The 18,863-nt window shown below is 45.7% G+C and overlaps 1 protein-coding gene across 1 annotated transcript in view; it reads right to left on the bottom strand.

Moving 5' to 3' along the window:
• LOC143962292 (uncharacterized) overlaps nt 1-18,863 on the bottom strand; it is a 214,771-nt gene that overhangs the window by 46,905 nt on the left and 149,003 nt on the right. Inside the window, 1 exon segment of the mRNA XM_077471595.1 lies at nt 9,199-9,215. Within this exon segment, the coding sequence (XP_077327721.1) occupies nt 9,199-9,215 (17 nt within the window).

Here is an 18,863-nt window from a genome sequence, read left to right as displayed (position 1 = left end):
AGTCTTGGATGAAAGACTGTATTGTCAGCCAGAATGGGCTAATCAATGGGCATTCGCAGAAAATATGAAAATGAGAACCTGTATCTCCTCAGCATCTCCAACAGACCGCAGGGGCCGTGGGGTCATATTTATGTAGAATTTCAGGCGTTCTATACCAGAAAAGCAAGATCTTATAAGCCGTTTCCTTCTGTTCTACACAACGTGACGTCTGAGAGACAGCTGCCCATATTCTCTGCCACTGTGGGAGCAATATGGGATGTTTTAGCATTTGCGACCACTTACGCATATATGAATGGGAAGATTCTGTAATGGGTACCGATTCCTGGAGTATATGTCAGAGATTAAATGGGCCTGGTACGGGCCTTGAGCGCATAAAAGTACAAATGGGGTTGGCTTGTCGAGACTTAGGGTGGGGGATTTAGAAGCAAAATAATGTCTGATTTGGAGATAGGAGTGGAAAAGTTGTTTGGGAATCTGGTGCTGTTTCTGCAATTCCGCGAACGATAGAAGTTTCCTGGTGAGAGGATGCACTATGTTGCAGAGCTGAAACATACCAGCTTGGGACCAAGGAATCATCCTATCATAAGCCAGGCTGTCCGGGATATCTGGGTTAAACAAAATGTTTATCAAAGTAGGGCATTGGGAGGCTAGAGAGAACAATTTTAAGCATTTCCCTCCAGACATCCAGGGAGAATAACATCGGGGCTAGACAAATGCTGCGAAGTGGGCCCATGGAGGTTTTAAGGCCCGTCCAGAGCATGTCACAAATGTGTGCAGGTCTGGTGATGCTCATCTCAATTTATGCCCACACTGTAGGGGCTTTCCGGGATGACCAGGTAATAATTGGTTTAAGGTGTGTAGCGTAATAATATTTAATCAGATCTGGGGCCCCCAGACCTCCGCGCCATCTTGGAGCTAACATCACCGGACCTGCAATCCAATGCGCTTGATAATGCCATATAAAATTAAGAAAAGTTCTCTGAACTGCTTTTTTTTTTTTTTAATCTTTTTTATTGAGTTTTCATAGGTATACAAATTGCCCACGCAGGGGCCAAACATTACCCACGCAGGGGCAATCCTCCAAATGCGGCAACCGGCCACATAAGGACACATTCTCATAACATAAAATCTGTTCCTGATGCAGCAACAGACCGCAGCAGGGCAACTTAAAACAAACAACCTTAACTAGCTATACCCCAATGTGGGGAGAGGGTATTACAGGAGGTTTTTTGCTAAGTGTTATACATACAGGATAGAATATCATAGTAACATTTGGGTCAACCTATCGTCCCACTATGACCTTAATGAAGAATTATGGATTAAAGACTACATCAGTTGCCGTAGTATTATCATCCAACCAGCAGGTCCACACCTTCTCAAATTTTTGCGGGCAACCCCTGCTCGAGTAGGTGGCCTTATAGAGGGGTAAACTAGCATTCACCAGGTTTTTCCAGAATTTGATAGAGGGGGAGACGATTGCTTCCAGGTCATGGTGATGGCCTTTCGTGCATAATACAATAACAAGGATATAAGTGTTTTCCTAGCTCTGAGGATCGACATCTGCTCCACTAGCCCCAGCAGGCAATATTTAGGGTCATAAGGGATACTAATCTTAGTAGTCCTGCCTATCACCAGGAGAACCTCCTTCCAGTAAGCTTCAATCGCTGGACAAGTCCAGAAAATGTGAATGAAGTCTCCTGGCTGATAGGAGCATCGCCAGCACGCCGAGGAATGCGTCGGCGACATCTGATGGGCCCTGTGAACAATTTTGTATTGGACCAGTTTGTCCCTGGCTGATACCAAAGGGGAGAATGGAAAGTCCCAAACCTCCCTCCAGTCGTCGTCATCTAACTCCGGTATGTCCCCCACCCATTTCCTGCGGAGGGAGGACAGCTCGGGGACGGCAGCAACCAGCAGGGACCCATAAATCTGAGACATGGGTTTCTCCAGGTCCTTTACCCGAAGGATGAATTCAAGCTCAGAGTATTCTAACACAACCGGTTGACCTAAAAATTGACATCGATATGCATGAGCTATTTGGAGATATCGAAAATGGGCCCACGCTGGCACATTAAATTTAGTGCGTAGTATATGAAAGGGAGTAAGTTCCCCGTTAGTGATGACATGTTCGAGAGTCAGTATTTTACATTTGGCCCAGGCCTGCGGGTCCGGGATGGTATTGAACTGCGGGAGGTTAGGATTCAGCCACAAGGGGGTGTGGGGAGACAAGGAGTTCGGCAGGGATGCCCTCAGCACCTCCCCCACCCTCCACGCCCTGATAGTGGTGCGCATAGAAGGGGTGAGGCAGTGAGGAGTTTTTAGCCCCCTGAATATCAACCCCCTCAAGGCCTCCAGAGACCCCACTATATCTGCCTCCAGGACCGTTGCAGCATTGGTCAGGTCCGGCCGCAACCACCAGTGGGCGGTTACGAGCTGAGTAGCTAAGAAATATTTGTGGCAATCAGGAAGAACCAACCCCCCATTACCCACAGGCCTGGTGAGAATGGTGTATCTGAATCTAGAGGACTTGGGGCCCCAAATGAAGGAGAGGAAAAGTTGCTTCAGGGAGTTAAAGAAGGCTTTAGTCAGCCATTGCGGTGAGTTCCTAAAAATATACGTAAGTTTGGGGAGAATCTTCATTTTTAGAAGGTTAATGCGACCTAAAAGGGAGAGGGGGAGATTGCCCCACGCCTTCAATTTGGACTTGATCCCTACCAGAACAGGTTCAAGATTGAGCCGAACAAAGTCCCTGCTCTCTCTTGAGATAATAATACCCAAGTAGGTAAACCTATCCACCCACTGAAGCGTGGTAGAGGATGGAGAGGTCCTGGCCCCCTCGTCCACTGGGAAGAGTTGAGACTTATGCCAATTCACCTTCAACCCGGTGAAGACAGAGAAGGCATCCATAATCCCGAGCGCGCCCCGCAAAGAGTCACCAGGATCATTCAAAAAAAGCAAAAGATCATCTGCATAGAGAGCCACTTTCTCCTCCAGCCAGCCCACCCGAAGACCACGGACCTCAGCCAAACTCCTGAGAGCCTCAGCAATAGGTTCCATGGCTAGGGCAAACAAGGCCGGGGAGAGAGGGCATCCCTGCCTGGTGCCCCTCTGCAGGAGGAATGAAGGAGACAGGGAGCCATTCAATTTAATGCATGCCAGGGGGCCGGTGTACAGTGTGCGTATCCAGGCAATAAACCGCAGTGGGAAACCCATTCTTCTAAGCACCTCCCACAGATACACCCATTCCACTGTATCAAATGTCTTTTCCATATCGAGGGTGGCAATAGTTCTAGTGCCTTGATTATCATGGGGGGCATGTATGTTGGAAAACAGTCTACGGATATTGATATCCGTGGACCTACCTGGCATAAAGCCAGTTTGATCAGAATCAATCAGAGATTTGATTACTTTATTAAGTCTAATGGCCAGTATTTTGGTTAATATTTTTAAATCACAATTGAGAAGTGCTATTGGCCTGTAAGAGGTACACTGTTTGGGGTCCTTATTAGGCTTTGGAATGAGAACAATATGGGCCTCCCTCATAGAAAGGGGCAGGGAGCCCTGTTGAAGACATGCACGATACATCTGAGCCAACCTGGGGGCAAGTAGTTCTACATGGGCTCTATAATACTCTATGGGTAGCCCATCCGGCTCCGGAGTCTTCCCTGCCGGGAAGGACCCGATGGCCATCGTGACCTCCTCTGGCGTGATCTCCGAAACAAGGAGCTGTCGCTTCGCATCAGAGAGCCACCCCAATGCCAGAGTATCTAACAATGAGGTCATTGGTGCAGGGTCAAAGCCCGGAGGGAGTGAGGAGACATACAGAGAGGTATAAAACCTGGTGAATGCAGATAAAATATCCTCTGGAGAGGTAACCAGTGCTCCGTCCTCCGTGAGTATTTCAGGTATAACCACTACAGGCCTGTCCTGCTGCACCAGCATAGCTAGCAATTTGCTATTCTTATCTCCATATTCAAAGTATGTCTGTCTGCTGTCTTGTAGACCCAGCCTGGTGGTGTTTGAGACATGGAGATGCAGTTCTCGCCTGAGCGACAAAAGGTGCTCAAAATTGTGGACCGTCGTAGAGGCGGAGTACCGATATAAAGCCTCCTCAACTCTGTTCTGCAAAGCAGATACCCTGTCCCCAAGTTCCGCCCTGACTGCCACCACGGCAGAAATATACTGTCCCCTACCGTAGGCTTTGGAAGCATCCCACGTCATCTCCAGGGAGGCTGACCCCGCATTGCGCACCCCGTAGTCCTGCAAGGAGGGAGCAACTCTGTCGTGAACTGTTACATTATTGATCCAATGGGGCTGTAGCCTCCAAAGGGCTTTACTCCTTGTCTTGGTGGTCCTGATAATCAATTTAAGGGGGTGATGATCCGATAAACCGGAGGGAAGGTAGCTAGCCTCCTGGACATAAGCCAGGAGGAGGTCATTTGCAAATGCCAGATCAATGCGGGAGGACGTTCTGAATGTGGAGGAAAAACAGGTGTATGCTCTATCCTGGGGGTGAAGCCACCTCCACACCTCCTGGAGGTCTGTTGCAAGGGCCCACATACCCAGATGAGGATTGAAAGTCGCTTGAGGGGAGGGCCTATCTAGGTCATGGGACAATGTGGCGTTAAAATCACCCATAAACAGGACACACGCCGGGCAATGCGGAGCCAACCTCTCATATAAAGTATACAGAACCTGCACCTGGCTCGGAGGAGGCAGATACACATTAACAATAACATATTTCTTATTATAGATGCTCAACACCACCATAGCAAATTTCCCCTGGGGATCCAAGTGAACCTCATGGATCATACATGGCACTCGCTTACTAATCAGTATCGACACTCCTCGAGAGTACGAGGAGTAGGTCGCATGCAGCGCCCTTTGCACCCAGGGTTTTTTCAGAGCCAGAACCTTACTACCAGTTAGGTGTGTTTCCTGCAGCAGGGCTATATGGGGATTATGTTATTTTAAATATTGAAATAACAGCGAACGCTTGTATTTGGAGTTGAGTCCCCTGACGTTCCACGACAATATAGTTAACGACTCGGTATCAGAGGAGGCCAACACGGGACGTCAGGGGAAAACAAAAACAGGATGGTCCCAGACAACCAGTAGGTGTAAGCAAACCCAAATTCAGTACACATTCTCTTCAGTATTCGAACAGCACATAGTGTGTAAACTTAGCAAAAAACCCTCTCCCCACAGAACATATAAAACCCTACCCCAACATCATAAAAACCAAGGTCTATGACCAAAACATTAGGCCATCTACCCATACAAACTGATGCGGGGTTTCTTCCCATAACTTTAGAACTTTCAGATCACTGAGGCCCCCGGATGGTGGGCCACAGGTGGGTACAGTCCCTCCTAGTAGAGTCTGCACCAATTTTGGAGAGAGAAGTCCAGTCTTGGAGGGAAACGGGGAGGGGAAGTAGACAGGGGGTGCGTCTCAAACAAAAAGTGGGCAATTCAGTGGCCTCCAGCGGTGCTCCTCATGCAGGAGTAAACACATTCTATCCCGCTATGCAGGATAAACAATCAATCTGTAAGGGCAAAGCTGGGCTCCATGGGGAGAAAGGGCCGGGAACAAAGAACAAATGTTGCCAGTATTAGCGGCCATCCAGCCAAGCCGCCGCAGCCTCTGGGGTGTCAAAGAAGCGGGTGTTATCACCATCGGTAATTTGTAACCTGCTGGGATACAGAAGACCTGTCACGTACCTGGTAGGAGAGCTCAGAATGCAGGGAGCGGCTCCTCATAAGCCTCCGGCTCGAGAGCCCCTGGAAGTGGAGACAGGGATTCAAGAGTTCGGAGGGCACAAGTGCCAAGCCGGGTATGCAGCAGCAGAGATCCACGAACAGCAGGCACAGGTAGTCAGGCTGGAACAGCAGGTAGCAGTCAGCGGGTACAGCAGGCACTGGCAATCAGGCAGGAACAGCGGGTACAGCAGGCACTGGCAGTCAGGCAGGAACAGCGGGTACAGCAGGCACTGGCAGTCAGGCAGGAGCAGCGGGTAAAGCAGACGAGGTCTGGAACTAGCCGGGTCGGTATCAGGCGGGCAGCAGAAGTACACAGGAGAAGGCAGAGACGTAGTCAGGCAGGCAGGAGGTCGGTGGCAGGCAGCAATCAAACGAAGTCAGGAACAGGCCGGGTACGGTAATCAGGAACAAGCAGGAACAAATAGCAGAAGTCACAGGAAACACTGTAGACAGGACAGCAAGAAGGAACAGAAGCTGATTCCTTAAGTAGCCCTTTGGGCGACAAGAACGGTCGCACGGCGAGTCTGCGTGCCCCCGCGGGTAACCGTGCTCCCGTTCGTGACCCCGCGTACCCGCGTACGCCCGTTCACTTCGTCGCGCACCCGCGTGCGCCCGTTCGTGCCGACGCGCACCCGCGTGCGCCTGTTAGAATCTACATGCACTCGCGTGCGTTCGTTCGCGCTAACGCGCGTCTGAGGATACTGACGAGCTCTCTGTAAAGGAAACCTGCGGGCAGGTTTCCTATGTACGACCGGGACAACAGATCGACCGTGACAAGACCAAAACGAATTCCTCTTTCTCTGAGCGGGCGTCTCACATCGGTAAAGGACTTGCGTCTTTGCTGCACTTCCTGAGAGAAGTCCGGAAAAAATAGAAGTTTGGTATTCTCATATTTGATTTCGGGCATGGCACGAGCCGCCGCCAGGATGCGGTCCCTGTCGCGGTAATTCAACAGCCGCAGCAGGAAGGGGCGCGGAGGTGCTCCAGGCCTCGGAGGGAGTGGTGGGACCCTATGGGCTCTCTCCACCACAAAGGTGGGTGGCAACTCCCCCAGGTTGAACAAGGTGGACAGGAGTCTTTCAGCAAACTCAGCGGGCTTAGGGCCCTCAGCCCTTTCAATAAGTCCAAGTATGCAGATATTATTGCGCCTGAGGCGATTTTCAGTATCTATTGCACGTTCTTGTAGCGCCTTCACCTGAATCTGCAAGGCCTTGACTTCCCTGGAGTCTGAGCGGACCGTATCCTCCACCACGGAGAGTCTATCCTCCACCTCAGTGACACGTGAGCGGAACTTATCCATGTCCTGGCGGATGAGACCAACATCTACACTCAAGAAGTCTATTTTGGCTGTCAGGGTTTCTTTACAGGATGTTATGGCTGCCAGGATCTCCGCTCCCGTGGGAGCCCCCACCCCCCTGGAATCCGTGGCCTCCCGCGCGTCGGACGCCATCACAGCCGCGGATCGCCTTGTAGATGAGGCAGCAGCCGGCAGGGGGGCACGAGGAGTCCTGGAGCCGGATTTAGAGCAGCGTGTCTTAGGGTGGCCCATCCGAGGTGCACCCCGCTGTGAGGGAGGATCTTGGAGGATGCTGCGGGTGAAGAGCCTGTTGCTAGCTGGAAGGAGCGGTAAGGTCCGAGGTTAGGAGTAAGTTGAACTACCCGCTCAGGGTCCGGGCCTCCAGCAGGGCACTTACACAGCAGGGGGAAACACAGAGGGCAGAACGGTACCTGTGCTGCTGGGCACACAGGGGAGGGGGGAGGGCAGTGCAGTCACCTCCAGGGCACAGCGGGAGTCTCTGGTAGAGGAACACTATGGTGGGGTAGCACTACACTGAAGAACCAAGGACAAGGATGAGTCCCAGAGAGCAGGGCACCAGATGGTGCCTATAAGGGATCCCCCTCTCCTCAGTTCAACCTTAGTTCAGGAGCCTCCAGCGGGCGTAGATGGAGCTGATGCCCTGCCTCCCGCAGACAGTGGAGCCCCAGGCCACGGATGATGGATGCAGGGTAGGCCTCAAGATGGCCGTGAGGGCCGATGGAGCAAACAGTCCCGCCGAGCTCTATCCACTGATCAGGCTCCACAAATTCCAGCTGAGTTGGGTGGAGGAGACCTCCGATGGTCCCGGGAGACGAACAGGGGACTCCCCAGGTGTTTGTAGGAGGAGGATGGCGGCTGATTGTGATACATATAATTGGATAACACCTCAAATTTATTGGGATTTTTAAGGCAATATAGGAAAAAAAAATAATACTAAAATATATATGAAAAAATATATAAATTTTTATTACAACTATCAAAAGATATTACAAAACCACAATGATCCATAAAATAACAGTGTTGTGCTAACATATGTATATGGCATAGAATGTTACTACATGCGTAGACTCTATCCAGCAAAACAGGCAGCTCTTTTCCTACGCGTTTCGAAAAATGTGCATTAACAATTTCTTCTTCAGGGAAGCCACTGTCTGCAAGCACACAACAAGCAATAAATATTACAGAAATTACATATACACAAATGACATGATACATTGAAACCCAATACTTGAATACTCACATGCTATTTCTGTACCAAAAGTAGGCACTATCTCCTCTTTAGGCGACCGTTCCAGAAACGGAAAGACAGGCCAAGAGAGGAGGGGATTGAGCCACAAACGTGGAGATGGTAAGGATAATGGTAATATGGATCTGTTTGCAAGGTCACCGCATTCAAAGCCCTGGAGTCCAAATGAACTCAAAGGATGGGAATAAAAAATTCCTTTGCACAAATGTCCAATGGCCCATCAAATAGGAAGATGTTATGTTGTATAAACCTCAATCTTGTCTAAAAGACCTACAACAAAAAGAACCAAGAAACATTTTAGTCTACTCCCTAGCCTTACATCTAACATAGGACAGAGATTCCCAAAGTGTAGCTTACCGCCATAACGAGGTTCAATCATTTCCTAGTTTTATACGAATATCACCGAATCTGGGGCATCCAAAGGACATAGGAGAAATTCCCACCTACTTAGAGCTTCTGGCGTCTGCCTTAAATAGCCCTTATTGAGTGGATTGGCACCAAAAGACTTCCTCCAATCAACACAGAGGCTCCTCCCATCTCTCTAACCACTTCATTCTGATTGGAGGTTCTCCGAAGAGCTCCTCCTCTTTTCAACAATAACTTTTTTTCATTGGAGATCACCCAGGTGATTGCTCCAGGTATATAGATTCTTATTGGTCAAAATCGCGGCATTTTTGCCGCCATTTACATCACTTCCGGTATGGCCACTTCCGCCGGAACCGGAAGTGACGTCATTTCCCGGAACCGGAAGTGACCAAAAAAACCAAAAAAAAAAAAACTTTTGTACTTCCTGGAGAAAACATCTTACTGGGCAATGACTGTAAGCAATGACTGCAAGTTATTATAAGAATGCATGGGAGGAAATAAACACTACAAAATGAATCGCTAAATCTATTGCAATCCATTTGAAAGGGGGCTCATCCTAATAGACTCAAATTAATGGGCATGTGGAAATAAATCCACAAAAGTGACCATAACTAATACAGATACACCAATTAGATTTGTCACCTGCAGTGTGTCACTAAGGCAAGAACTAAAACCACCGACACAGGAATAAACTGGATAACCCTCCGGATGCCACACACAGTGGCTATCGGGAACGAAAACCAATGCCCAAATTCGTGGCAAAAAAAGGGGAGCGAAGAAAAGGGGTAAGAATAACCCCAACCACAGCGCCCTCCCAACAAAACCACCCCAAAACCACCAAACCTATTATAAATCACTTAAAAACATGTTAAAGACATCAAGTATTGTTCACATAGAGAAACAGAATCACATCTGGGTAAGGAGCCCAATTGTCCACCAACCAGCTCATCATTCAGTTTTACCTGAAACATAGCCCTCCAGGAATGGCCTGAAGCTCTCTGTTTCATTAAGCCCTGGATAAATTGTAGCTTCCAAGAATTTGATCCAACGCATTTCACGTTGCAAGAGTGTCTTGTTCCAATCCCCCCCACTGATAGGTATATGTACCCAGTCTATCACAGTAAAGTTTACAACCGGCATCCTATATGCATGAGCGTCCGCAATATGTCTCCCCAAAGGGAGATAGAGGTTGCAGATCCTCATGGCAGACAAGTGTTTACTAATACGTTGGCCTAATTCTTGTTTGGTCTTTCCAATGTAGAAAGCCCCGCACTCACATTGAAACAGGTAAACAACGCCTTTAGTTTTGCAATTAGCAAAGTGTTTTAGTCGAAAACTCTCACCGTTAGGTAACTTGAAAGTAGTCCGTTGTTTTATGTATTCACAGCAGGAACAAGACCCACATGGGTATGTGTCACGATCTGGAGTCAGGCTCAGAGACCAATAGCTATAGCAGCAGAGCAGATATTCACACAGGTCACCCTGGCTGATGGCACGGGTTCACCTGAGGTGCGGGGTCTAAGCACTAACCGGTATTCACCAGAGCTCCCAAAGGTGGAGATGGGCTTGGCTGCGTGTTAGTGCCAGGTCGCGGTCCTCAGGATAGCCCCACCAGGAGGTGAGCAAGCCGGGGGTCTGGTAGCAGATATAGCAGGTAGAGATCAAGCAGAAGCGTAGTTGAGAAACAAGCCAAAAGTCGGTAACCAATAGTTGCAGGTTGGGATTCAGCAGAAGCGTAGTCCAGGAGCAAGCCAAATGTCGGTAACGAAAGGTAGCAAGGATACGGTCGGCAGCAGGAGAGATAGAAGCAAGATATTGGCTGGTAAAGGCACAATATTCTGGCAAGGAGGAAGTGCAGAGACATGGCTTATATAGGAAGTTCATGGGAGGAGCAAAGGGTTCAAGGTTCAAGGCAAACAAGATTCAAGACATGATCACTAAAGGAATTGTCCAAGGAGCTGTCTAGCATTCCAGGTGGCTCAGCAAGCAGAGTCACTGCCAGACACACCAGAGGTCCCAGGTTCAAGCCCAGGTCCTAACAGTACTCCCCTCCTCCCAGGACGTCCCCTGGACGTCTTAGGGCCAGGTTTCTGAGGAAACCTCTGGTGGAATTCCCTTGTTAATCTAGGGGCATGAACATTCTCCTCAGGCTCCCAAGAATTTTCTTCTGGCCCATATCCTTCCCATTGAACCAAATATTGCAATTTGTTCCTAGAGATCCTGGAGTCAAGAATTTTTCCCACCACAAATTCTTCTTCACCCTGTACCTCGACAGGTGGGGGAGGAGGATGAATTCTTCCAGAAAAAGTATTTTCATGAAATGGTTTGAGTAGTGATATATGAAACACAGGGTGAATCTTCATATTGTCAGGAAGTTTTAGGCGAAAAGTGACCAGGTTGATTTGAGCAGAAATCTCAAAAGGTCCCATAAACTTTTGACCCAACTTAGCACACCTACTTGAAAAGTGGGAATTGACCTACGATGTCTGTCAGCAGCCCTCTTGTAATATTCCTGCGCCTCCTTCAATGTATCAGTCAATTTCTCCTGGATCTCATGTAATGAAGTTAGTCTGTTGGTAACAGCAGGAATTGAAGTTGAGATGGGGAGATCAGGAATAAAAACTGGATGATACCCCGTGTTTAAGAAAAATGGGCTTTGGGATGTGGAACTATGTTTAGAGTTATTATAAGCAAACTCTGCCGTAGGAAGGTAGTCCACCCAGTCATCCTGAAGATAACTCACGAAGCATCGAAGGTATTGCTCCAGAGTTTGATTGGTCCTCTCGGTCTGACCATTAGACTGTGGATGAAAAGCCGAGGACAGATTAACTGTTACACCCAAAGCTGAGCAAAAACTTCTCCAAAATTTTGAGGTAAACTGTACCCCTCTGTCAGACACCACATCATCAGGAATTCCATGAAGTTTAAAAACTTCTCTAACCATTACCTCAGCAGTATGTTCGGCGGAGGGTACCCCTTTAACTGGAATAAAATGAGCCATCTTAGTGAGACGGTCAACGACTACCAGAATGGTGGTCATCCCTTTTGAAAGAGGAAGGTCAACCACAAAGTCCATAGAAATTGACCCCCATGGTCTTGATGGAACAGGTAGTGGTAGAAGTAACCCCAGAGGAGAAGATCGAGGTGTCTTATTGCGAGCACAGGTTAGACATGAAGCCACATAACTCTTAACATCTTTCTTGTACCCAGGCCACCAAAAGGAACGTGATAAGAGTTCTTCTGTTTTAGAAACCCCAAAATGACCAGCAAGCTTAGAGTCATGTACCAACCTGAGGGCTTCTACCCGAACTGATTCAGGTACATAGAGGCAATGCGCTTGAGTCCAAAAACCATTGTTGTACTTGAGGTTAATGTCCTTAGGAGGATTATTAAGAAGTGGGTCATTCTCATACCCCTCCTTGAGAAGATTAAGAAATGTCTTTGAACTCATGGCCCCTAGAAAGTTCTTTTGAGGCAGGATTGTACATTCAGAGGTGCTTTCCTGGAGAGGCCCAGACAACATCCGTGATAGGGCATCAGCCTTACCATTCCTTGACCCAGGGCGGTATGAAATAACAAAATTAAACCTGGAAAAGAAAAGGGTCCAACGTGCTTGTCTAGATGACAACCTTTTAGCAGACCTAATAAATTCTAAATTTTTATGATCGGTGAGAACGGTTACAGGGTGCTTAGCTCCTTCCAGCAGATGCCTCCACTCAGAAAATGCTTCCTTAATTGCCAGCAGCTCCTTGTTTCCAATGTCATAATTCATCTCGGCTGAAGACATCAGTCGAGAGAAATAAGCACAAGGATGAAGCTGCATTTTTTCTCCCATTCGCTGAGAAAGGATAGCTCCTACAGCAGAATTAGAAGCATCAACTTCTACGATGAAAGGTAGTTCTGGATCTGGATGTACCAGGATTGGTGCAGAAGTGAAGAGAGTTTTCAGTTTACTAAAGGCAGCCTGTGCCTCAGGAGACCACAAAAAGGGCACCCCTTTCTTTGTCAACTGTGTGATTGGAGCAATTACCCTAGAGAAATTCCTTATAAATCTTCTGTAAAAGTTGGCAAAACCAACAAATCGCTGTATCTCTTTAACATTCTTAGGGGCGGGCCAATCCACCACAGCTTTGATCTTATCGGGATCCATGCTTACCCCTTCAGAAGAGATTATGTATCCCAAGAACTGAATCTGAGTTTGTTCAAACTCGCATTTCTCTAATTTTATGTAAAGTTGATTTCGCCTTAATCTCTCGAAAACAATACAGACATGCTTGCGGTGTTCTTCCAAAGTATCAGAGAAAATGAGAATGTCATCCAAATATGCTATTACAAACTGATCAAGCAAATCTCGAAAGACATCATTAATAAAATGTTGAAAAGTTGCAGGAGCATTGCAAAGCCCAAAGGGCATGACCAAAGACTCAAAATGTCCATATCTGGTTCTGAAAGCAGTTTTCCATTCATCACTGGAACGAATGCGGACAAGGTTGTCCGCATTCGTTCCAGTGATGAATGGAACGAATGCGGACAAGGTTGTATGCCCCCCGTAAATCTAATTTGGTAAAGAGCTTGGCAGAGCGGAGTCTCTCAAGCATTTCTGGAATCAGTGGGAGTGGATAGCGATTCTTAATTGTGATCTTATTTAAATCTCTGTAGTCAATACACGGACGCAGGGTGGAGTCCTTTTTCGTCACGAAGAATAAGGCTGCGCCAGCAGGAGAGGTTGAGTGTCTGATAAAACCCTTCTCAAGATTCTCATTAATCCACTCCCTGAGCACTTTCAGTTCAGGTTCTGATAAAGAATAAGGAAGAAAGGTATTTCTGCCCCTGGAAGCAATTCAATGGGACAATCATAAGAGCGATGAGGAGGCAGCTGATCTGCGTTCTTTTTATCACAAACGTCCCGAAACTCAAGATATTGTGGAGGTAGCTTGTCATATGACTGGATAGTTGCCAAAACTGCTTGTAAATCTTGGGTTGGTGGAGGGCTTATTTGATAAGATTCTTTGCAATGTTTCTTGCAATGGTCAGATGTAAAGCTTAAAGAACGTGTCTCCCAGTTGATGGAGGGATTATGGATAGAGAACCAAGGAATGCCCAGGATAATAGGGAACTTGGGTGATGTAATCAGCTCAAAGCTGATAGTCTCCTGATGGTCAGTTTCAATTAGGAGTTTAAGTGGGATTGTCTCGTGGGTAACAGGGCCTGAAGTTAAAGGTGAGCCATCCACAGTTTCCATATCAATTGGGGCAAGTTTATTTCTTATTTGAATGTTATTACTTTGGGCAAATTCGATGTCGATGAAGTTTCCCCCAGCCCCTGAGTCCAGCATAGCAGAGCAAGGTATTTCATTGCTTTCAACAATAAGCTTTATAGGGATGACAAAATGAGTTGATAAAGAATTAACTTTATTTGCTTCCTGAATCAAAGGAGAGATGGACTGAGAAATTGAGTTTATTTGTTCAGATACTGTAACATCCATTGCTGCAATTGTTCTTTTAAATTTATTGGGACAATTAACTGCGTAATGTCCAGAGTCTCCACAATAAAGACATACGTTTTCTGAACGTCGTCTTTCTTTCTCCTGAGTAGTAATAGATCTTTTAATAGCATCCACCTGCATAGGTTCAGGAGTGTCAGAATCAGGAAAAACTCTTGGAACCTTAGGAGGATACTGAGTAGTAGAAAAACGCATGCCACCATTACTGCCTAGGATTCCCAGTCTCTCCTTTCTCCTTTCAGTAAGTCTCTGATCAATTCGAATACATAATTTAATAAAAGCTTCAAGGTCATCAGGACTTTCTACTCTGGCAAGCTCATCTTTTACTTGTTCCGAGAGTCCTTGACGGAACTGACTCTTCTGTGCTGCTGGATTCCAATTGGTATCTGAGATCCAACGTCGGAATTCAGTTGTGTACTCTGCAACAGAGCGTCTTCCCTGACGTAAATTGTGCAATTTTGCCTCAGCAGTAGCACAGCGGTTAGGATCATCGAAAACTTGGTTCATCGCAGTCACAAAAGAATCAAAATTATCCAGGATGACATCATCTTTCTCCACATAAGGGGAGGCCCAGGCTAAGGCTTCCTCAGTCAGGAGGTTGATAATAAACAGCACCTTTTTCCTGTCAAAAGTGAATGCAGCAGGTTGCATCTGAAAGTATATACGACATTGATTAAGGAATCCTCTATAATGGCGGCGGTCTCCGCTAAACTTGAGTGGTAGGGGCATTCGTGCATTAATTTCTATGGCAGCAGTATCTCGGGCATGAAAATCCCGCAATTGTTTGTGTAGATCAAGGATTTCCTCTTGTAGACCTTTCATTTCAATTTGTAACTCAGAAAATTTTTCCTGGTAATCAACACCAAATGCCTGTAACTCAGCGATTTGAACCCTGAGAGGAGCCACGGCAGCTGCTACAACGGCCTCCATGTTTTTGGCCAGAATATTCTGTCACGATCTGGAGTCAGGCTCAGAGACCAATAGCTATAGCAGCAGAGCAGATATTCACACAGGTCACCCTGGCTGATGGCACGGGTTCACCTGAGGTGCGGGGTCTAAGCACTAACCGGTATTCACCAGAGCTCCCAAAGGTGGAGATGGGCTTGGCTGCGTGTTAGTGCCAGGCCGCGGTCCCCAGAATAGCCCCACCAGGAGGTGAGCAAGCCGGGGGTCTGGTAGCAGATATAGCAGGTAGAGATCAAGCAGAAGCGTAGTTGAGAAACAAGCCAAAAGTCGGTAACCAATAGTTGCAGGTTGGGATTCAGCAGAAGCGTAGTCCAGGAGCAAGCCAAATGTCGGTAACGAAAGGTAGCAAGGATACGGTCGGCAGCAGGAGAGATAGAAGCAAGATATTGGCTGGTAAAGGCACAATATTCTGGCAAGGAGGAAGTGCAGAGACATGGCTTATATAGGAAGTTCATGGGAGGAGCAAAGGGTTCAAGGTTCAAGGCAAACAAGATTCAAGACATGATCACTAAAGGAATTGTCCAAGGAGCTGTCTAGCATTCCAGGTGGCTCAGCAAGCAGAGTCACTGCCAGACACACCAGAGGTCCCAGGTTCAAGCCCAGGTCCTAACAGTATGTTCCCCAAGTTTTGCACTGATCTAGGCGTTGGTTACCCTTATATTCACTTTGTACCAATGAATCCCCAAGAGAACCGGCCTTACGAAAGGTGATTTGAGGTTTTGGGGTAACAACCGTCGATAATATTGGATCCTCTGTTAATATTGACCAATATTTTGTAAGAACATTTTTTATTTTATCATGCTCGTTTGAAAACCGTAATATTAATCTAGTTGTATTCTCGTTCTTTTTAGGTTTACTTTTACCAAATAGCAAGGTTTGTCTATCTTTTCTATTTTTAACACGGTTGAAGGCCTTTTTCAGGCAGGTTTTTGTATATCCCCGTAGCAATAATCTTTTGCTCAATTCATCCGCCTCTTTTTGAAAGGCTTCATTGGTTGTACAGTTGCGTTTAATTCGCAACATTTGACTATATGGAATGGATTTTTTCAAAGATTCCGGATGGAAACTGCCGGCATGCAAAAGGGTATTGCCGGCAGTTTCCTTCCTGAATAATTTTGTAGTGAGTTGCCCCACTGCATCTTTCATGATGGTAATGTCTAGGAAATCAATTTGGGTCCGATTATAGGACATAGTGAAAAAGAGATTCAGATTATTTTGATTCATCACTTCAAGACAAGTTTTTAATATTTCCTCCGGGCCATTCCAAACCATAAATACATCGTCAATATAACGTTGCCACAGTACGATGTACTTAGTGTATGTGGCCCATGCCTCATCAGACAAAAAGGTTTTTTCCCACTCCCCCAGGTACAAGTTGGCATAAGAGGGTGCGCAACATGTGCCCATGGCCACCCCTTGTACCTGGAGGTAGTGGGATCCTTTAAATAAAAAAACATTATGTCTAAGTATGAAGTCAAGCATTAATAAAATAAACTCATTAAATTTCCATTCGGTAGTTGACCTTTGTTGTAAAACTCGTTGTATTGCCTTTATTCCTAAATCGTGGGGAATGCTATTGTAGAGAGATTCGACGTCTATGGTTACCAATATTGCTGTTTCCGGGATTATCAAATCCTCCAGGATTTGCAATAAATGGATAGTATCTTTAGTGTATAATGCTAATTCCAAAACGTGTGGTATCAGATGATCATCTATGACCCGGCTTGCAGCCTCAGAGATACAGCCATTACCAGAGATAATCGGTCTGCCCGGGGGATTCTGAATATTTTTATGTATTTTTGGTAGTGCATACATAGTAGGTATTCTTGGATATTTAGTACGTATAAAATCCCACATCTCTACAGTAATGGCACCATCTCTGTAGGCTCCATCAACCAGGTCATAGAATTTTTGATTATATTTGTCTACACAGTACGCCGAAATTCTACAGTAGCATTTCCGATCGTTAAGGATTTTAAGGCACATGGCTTCATACATGGAGTTATCCATTAAAATGATGTTACCCCCCTTGTCTGATTGTTTTATTGTAATTTCTACATTGTCCTGGAGTGATTTTAGCGCATGTTTCTGTTCTAAATTAAGATTTTTTTGCTTACCCTTATCCTTTTTCATTTTTTTGATTTCTTTAGTTGTCAACCTGACGAACAATGCTAGGGCTGGATTGGAACTCAATGGGGGAAATTTATTGGATTTTTTCTTGTATACTTTTTTTATCACAGGTGGGGAAATCTGCTCAAGATCTTCGTCTGAACTATCTTCACTATCAATTTCCTCTACCCAATTTTCCAGCACTGATTCATTTTCCTGCAGCAGCTGATTAAGGTCACGCAGGGCCCTAAAATCGGCTGCTGTAAGATTAGATGAAATAACCTCTTGTTTTGGTTGTTTACTATAGAAGCATTTAAAGAGTACCTTACGTGCAAATAAGTTAATGTCTTTGATGACTTCAAAGTCATCTAGTGATTTATTAGGGCAAAATGACAGCCCAAGTGAAAGCACCTGGCTTTCAATAGCCGTGAATGTATGTGACGATAGATTTATGATGTTTAAACCACCTTCACCTATATTAGTACATGTTTCTACTTCTAAGACTGGGTTAGGACTGGAGTTTGGGTTGGAACTATTTTGTCTAAAAAATCATCTAATTGTTTTTGTGTTTTTGGAACCGCCCCTAATTCCTTAGGGCTTTTGGTATTTCTATTTTTCTCAGATGGAATAGTTTTCAGGTTATCTTTCCTATCTCTTAGATTTCTTGACGGCCCCCCATTTTTAGATAGATGTGGGCCTTGTTGAACTTCAGTTGTACGTTTTTTTGTAACCTGTTGGGTTTCATGGTCTATATCTTGTGTTTTCGCAAAAGGACCCTTTCTTTTTGTTATTGGTCCCTCCATACGAGAGGAAGCCGAAGACGAGGAAGCATTGGAGGGTGTGTCTGAATTATAGTCATTCTTGTATTCATATGTTTTGGTTGCATTTTTGTTACCAATTTTATTTTTATTGGTCTGTTGCCATTTGTATGCCCGATTTTCGCTGAATGCATTTTTATCCCTCCAATATTTCCTCTCTTTTTTTTGAAGGATTGATTTCCCATATTCCTTCAGATGGTCTCTTAATTTTGCCTCTAGGCTCGCATAGTCCTCATGTATTTTTAAAGGGACTAAACGAGCATAGAGAATGTCAATCTCTATATTCAATTCCTCTAGTTGTTGTCTATATTCTCTCTGTAATAACATCATCAGATTTTTCGAACAGTCATTCAGATGAGATTCCCAACTCTTTTTTAGTTCATTTGAAATGTGACTAAGAATAGGGAATATCTGAATTCTTAAGCCGATAGGATTGATATTTTCCTGAATGTAATGTTCTAGAGACTGTATGTGCCAATGCAGAGCTGATTTTTTCTCCAGTATTTTAGTTAAATTAGAAAATAGTGAATTCAAGTCAGATATCACCTGTTCCTTTGCTTGGAAGCTGGATTGAATGGTGGACATGAGCTCCTCCCAATTCTGCCCTAAAAGATCCCCCATTTTCAGGGGAAAGAAAAAAGAAAAAAAGAAAAAAAAAAAAATTAAATTAGATATACATACATATATATATTGCTCTCAATGTCCCGAGAGTAAATACTTAGGAGGAAAAAGCCTCACCACACGAGGAACTATTAACCCCCTAAAAAATTCTTATTT

This window comes from Lithobates pipiens, unplaced genomic scaffold (genome assembly GCF_037356315.1).
Source record: "Lithobates pipiens isolate NorthernLeopardFrog02 unplaced genomic scaffold, aLitPip1_a1.2 Scaffold_8, whole genome shotgun sequence".
Classification (NCBI taxonomy): Eukaryota; Metazoa; Chordata; class Amphibia; order Anura; family Ranidae; genus Lithobates; species Lithobates pipiens.
Note: the sequence above shows the minus strand (reverse complement) of the source record. Positions and strands in the feature narration are given on the sequence as shown.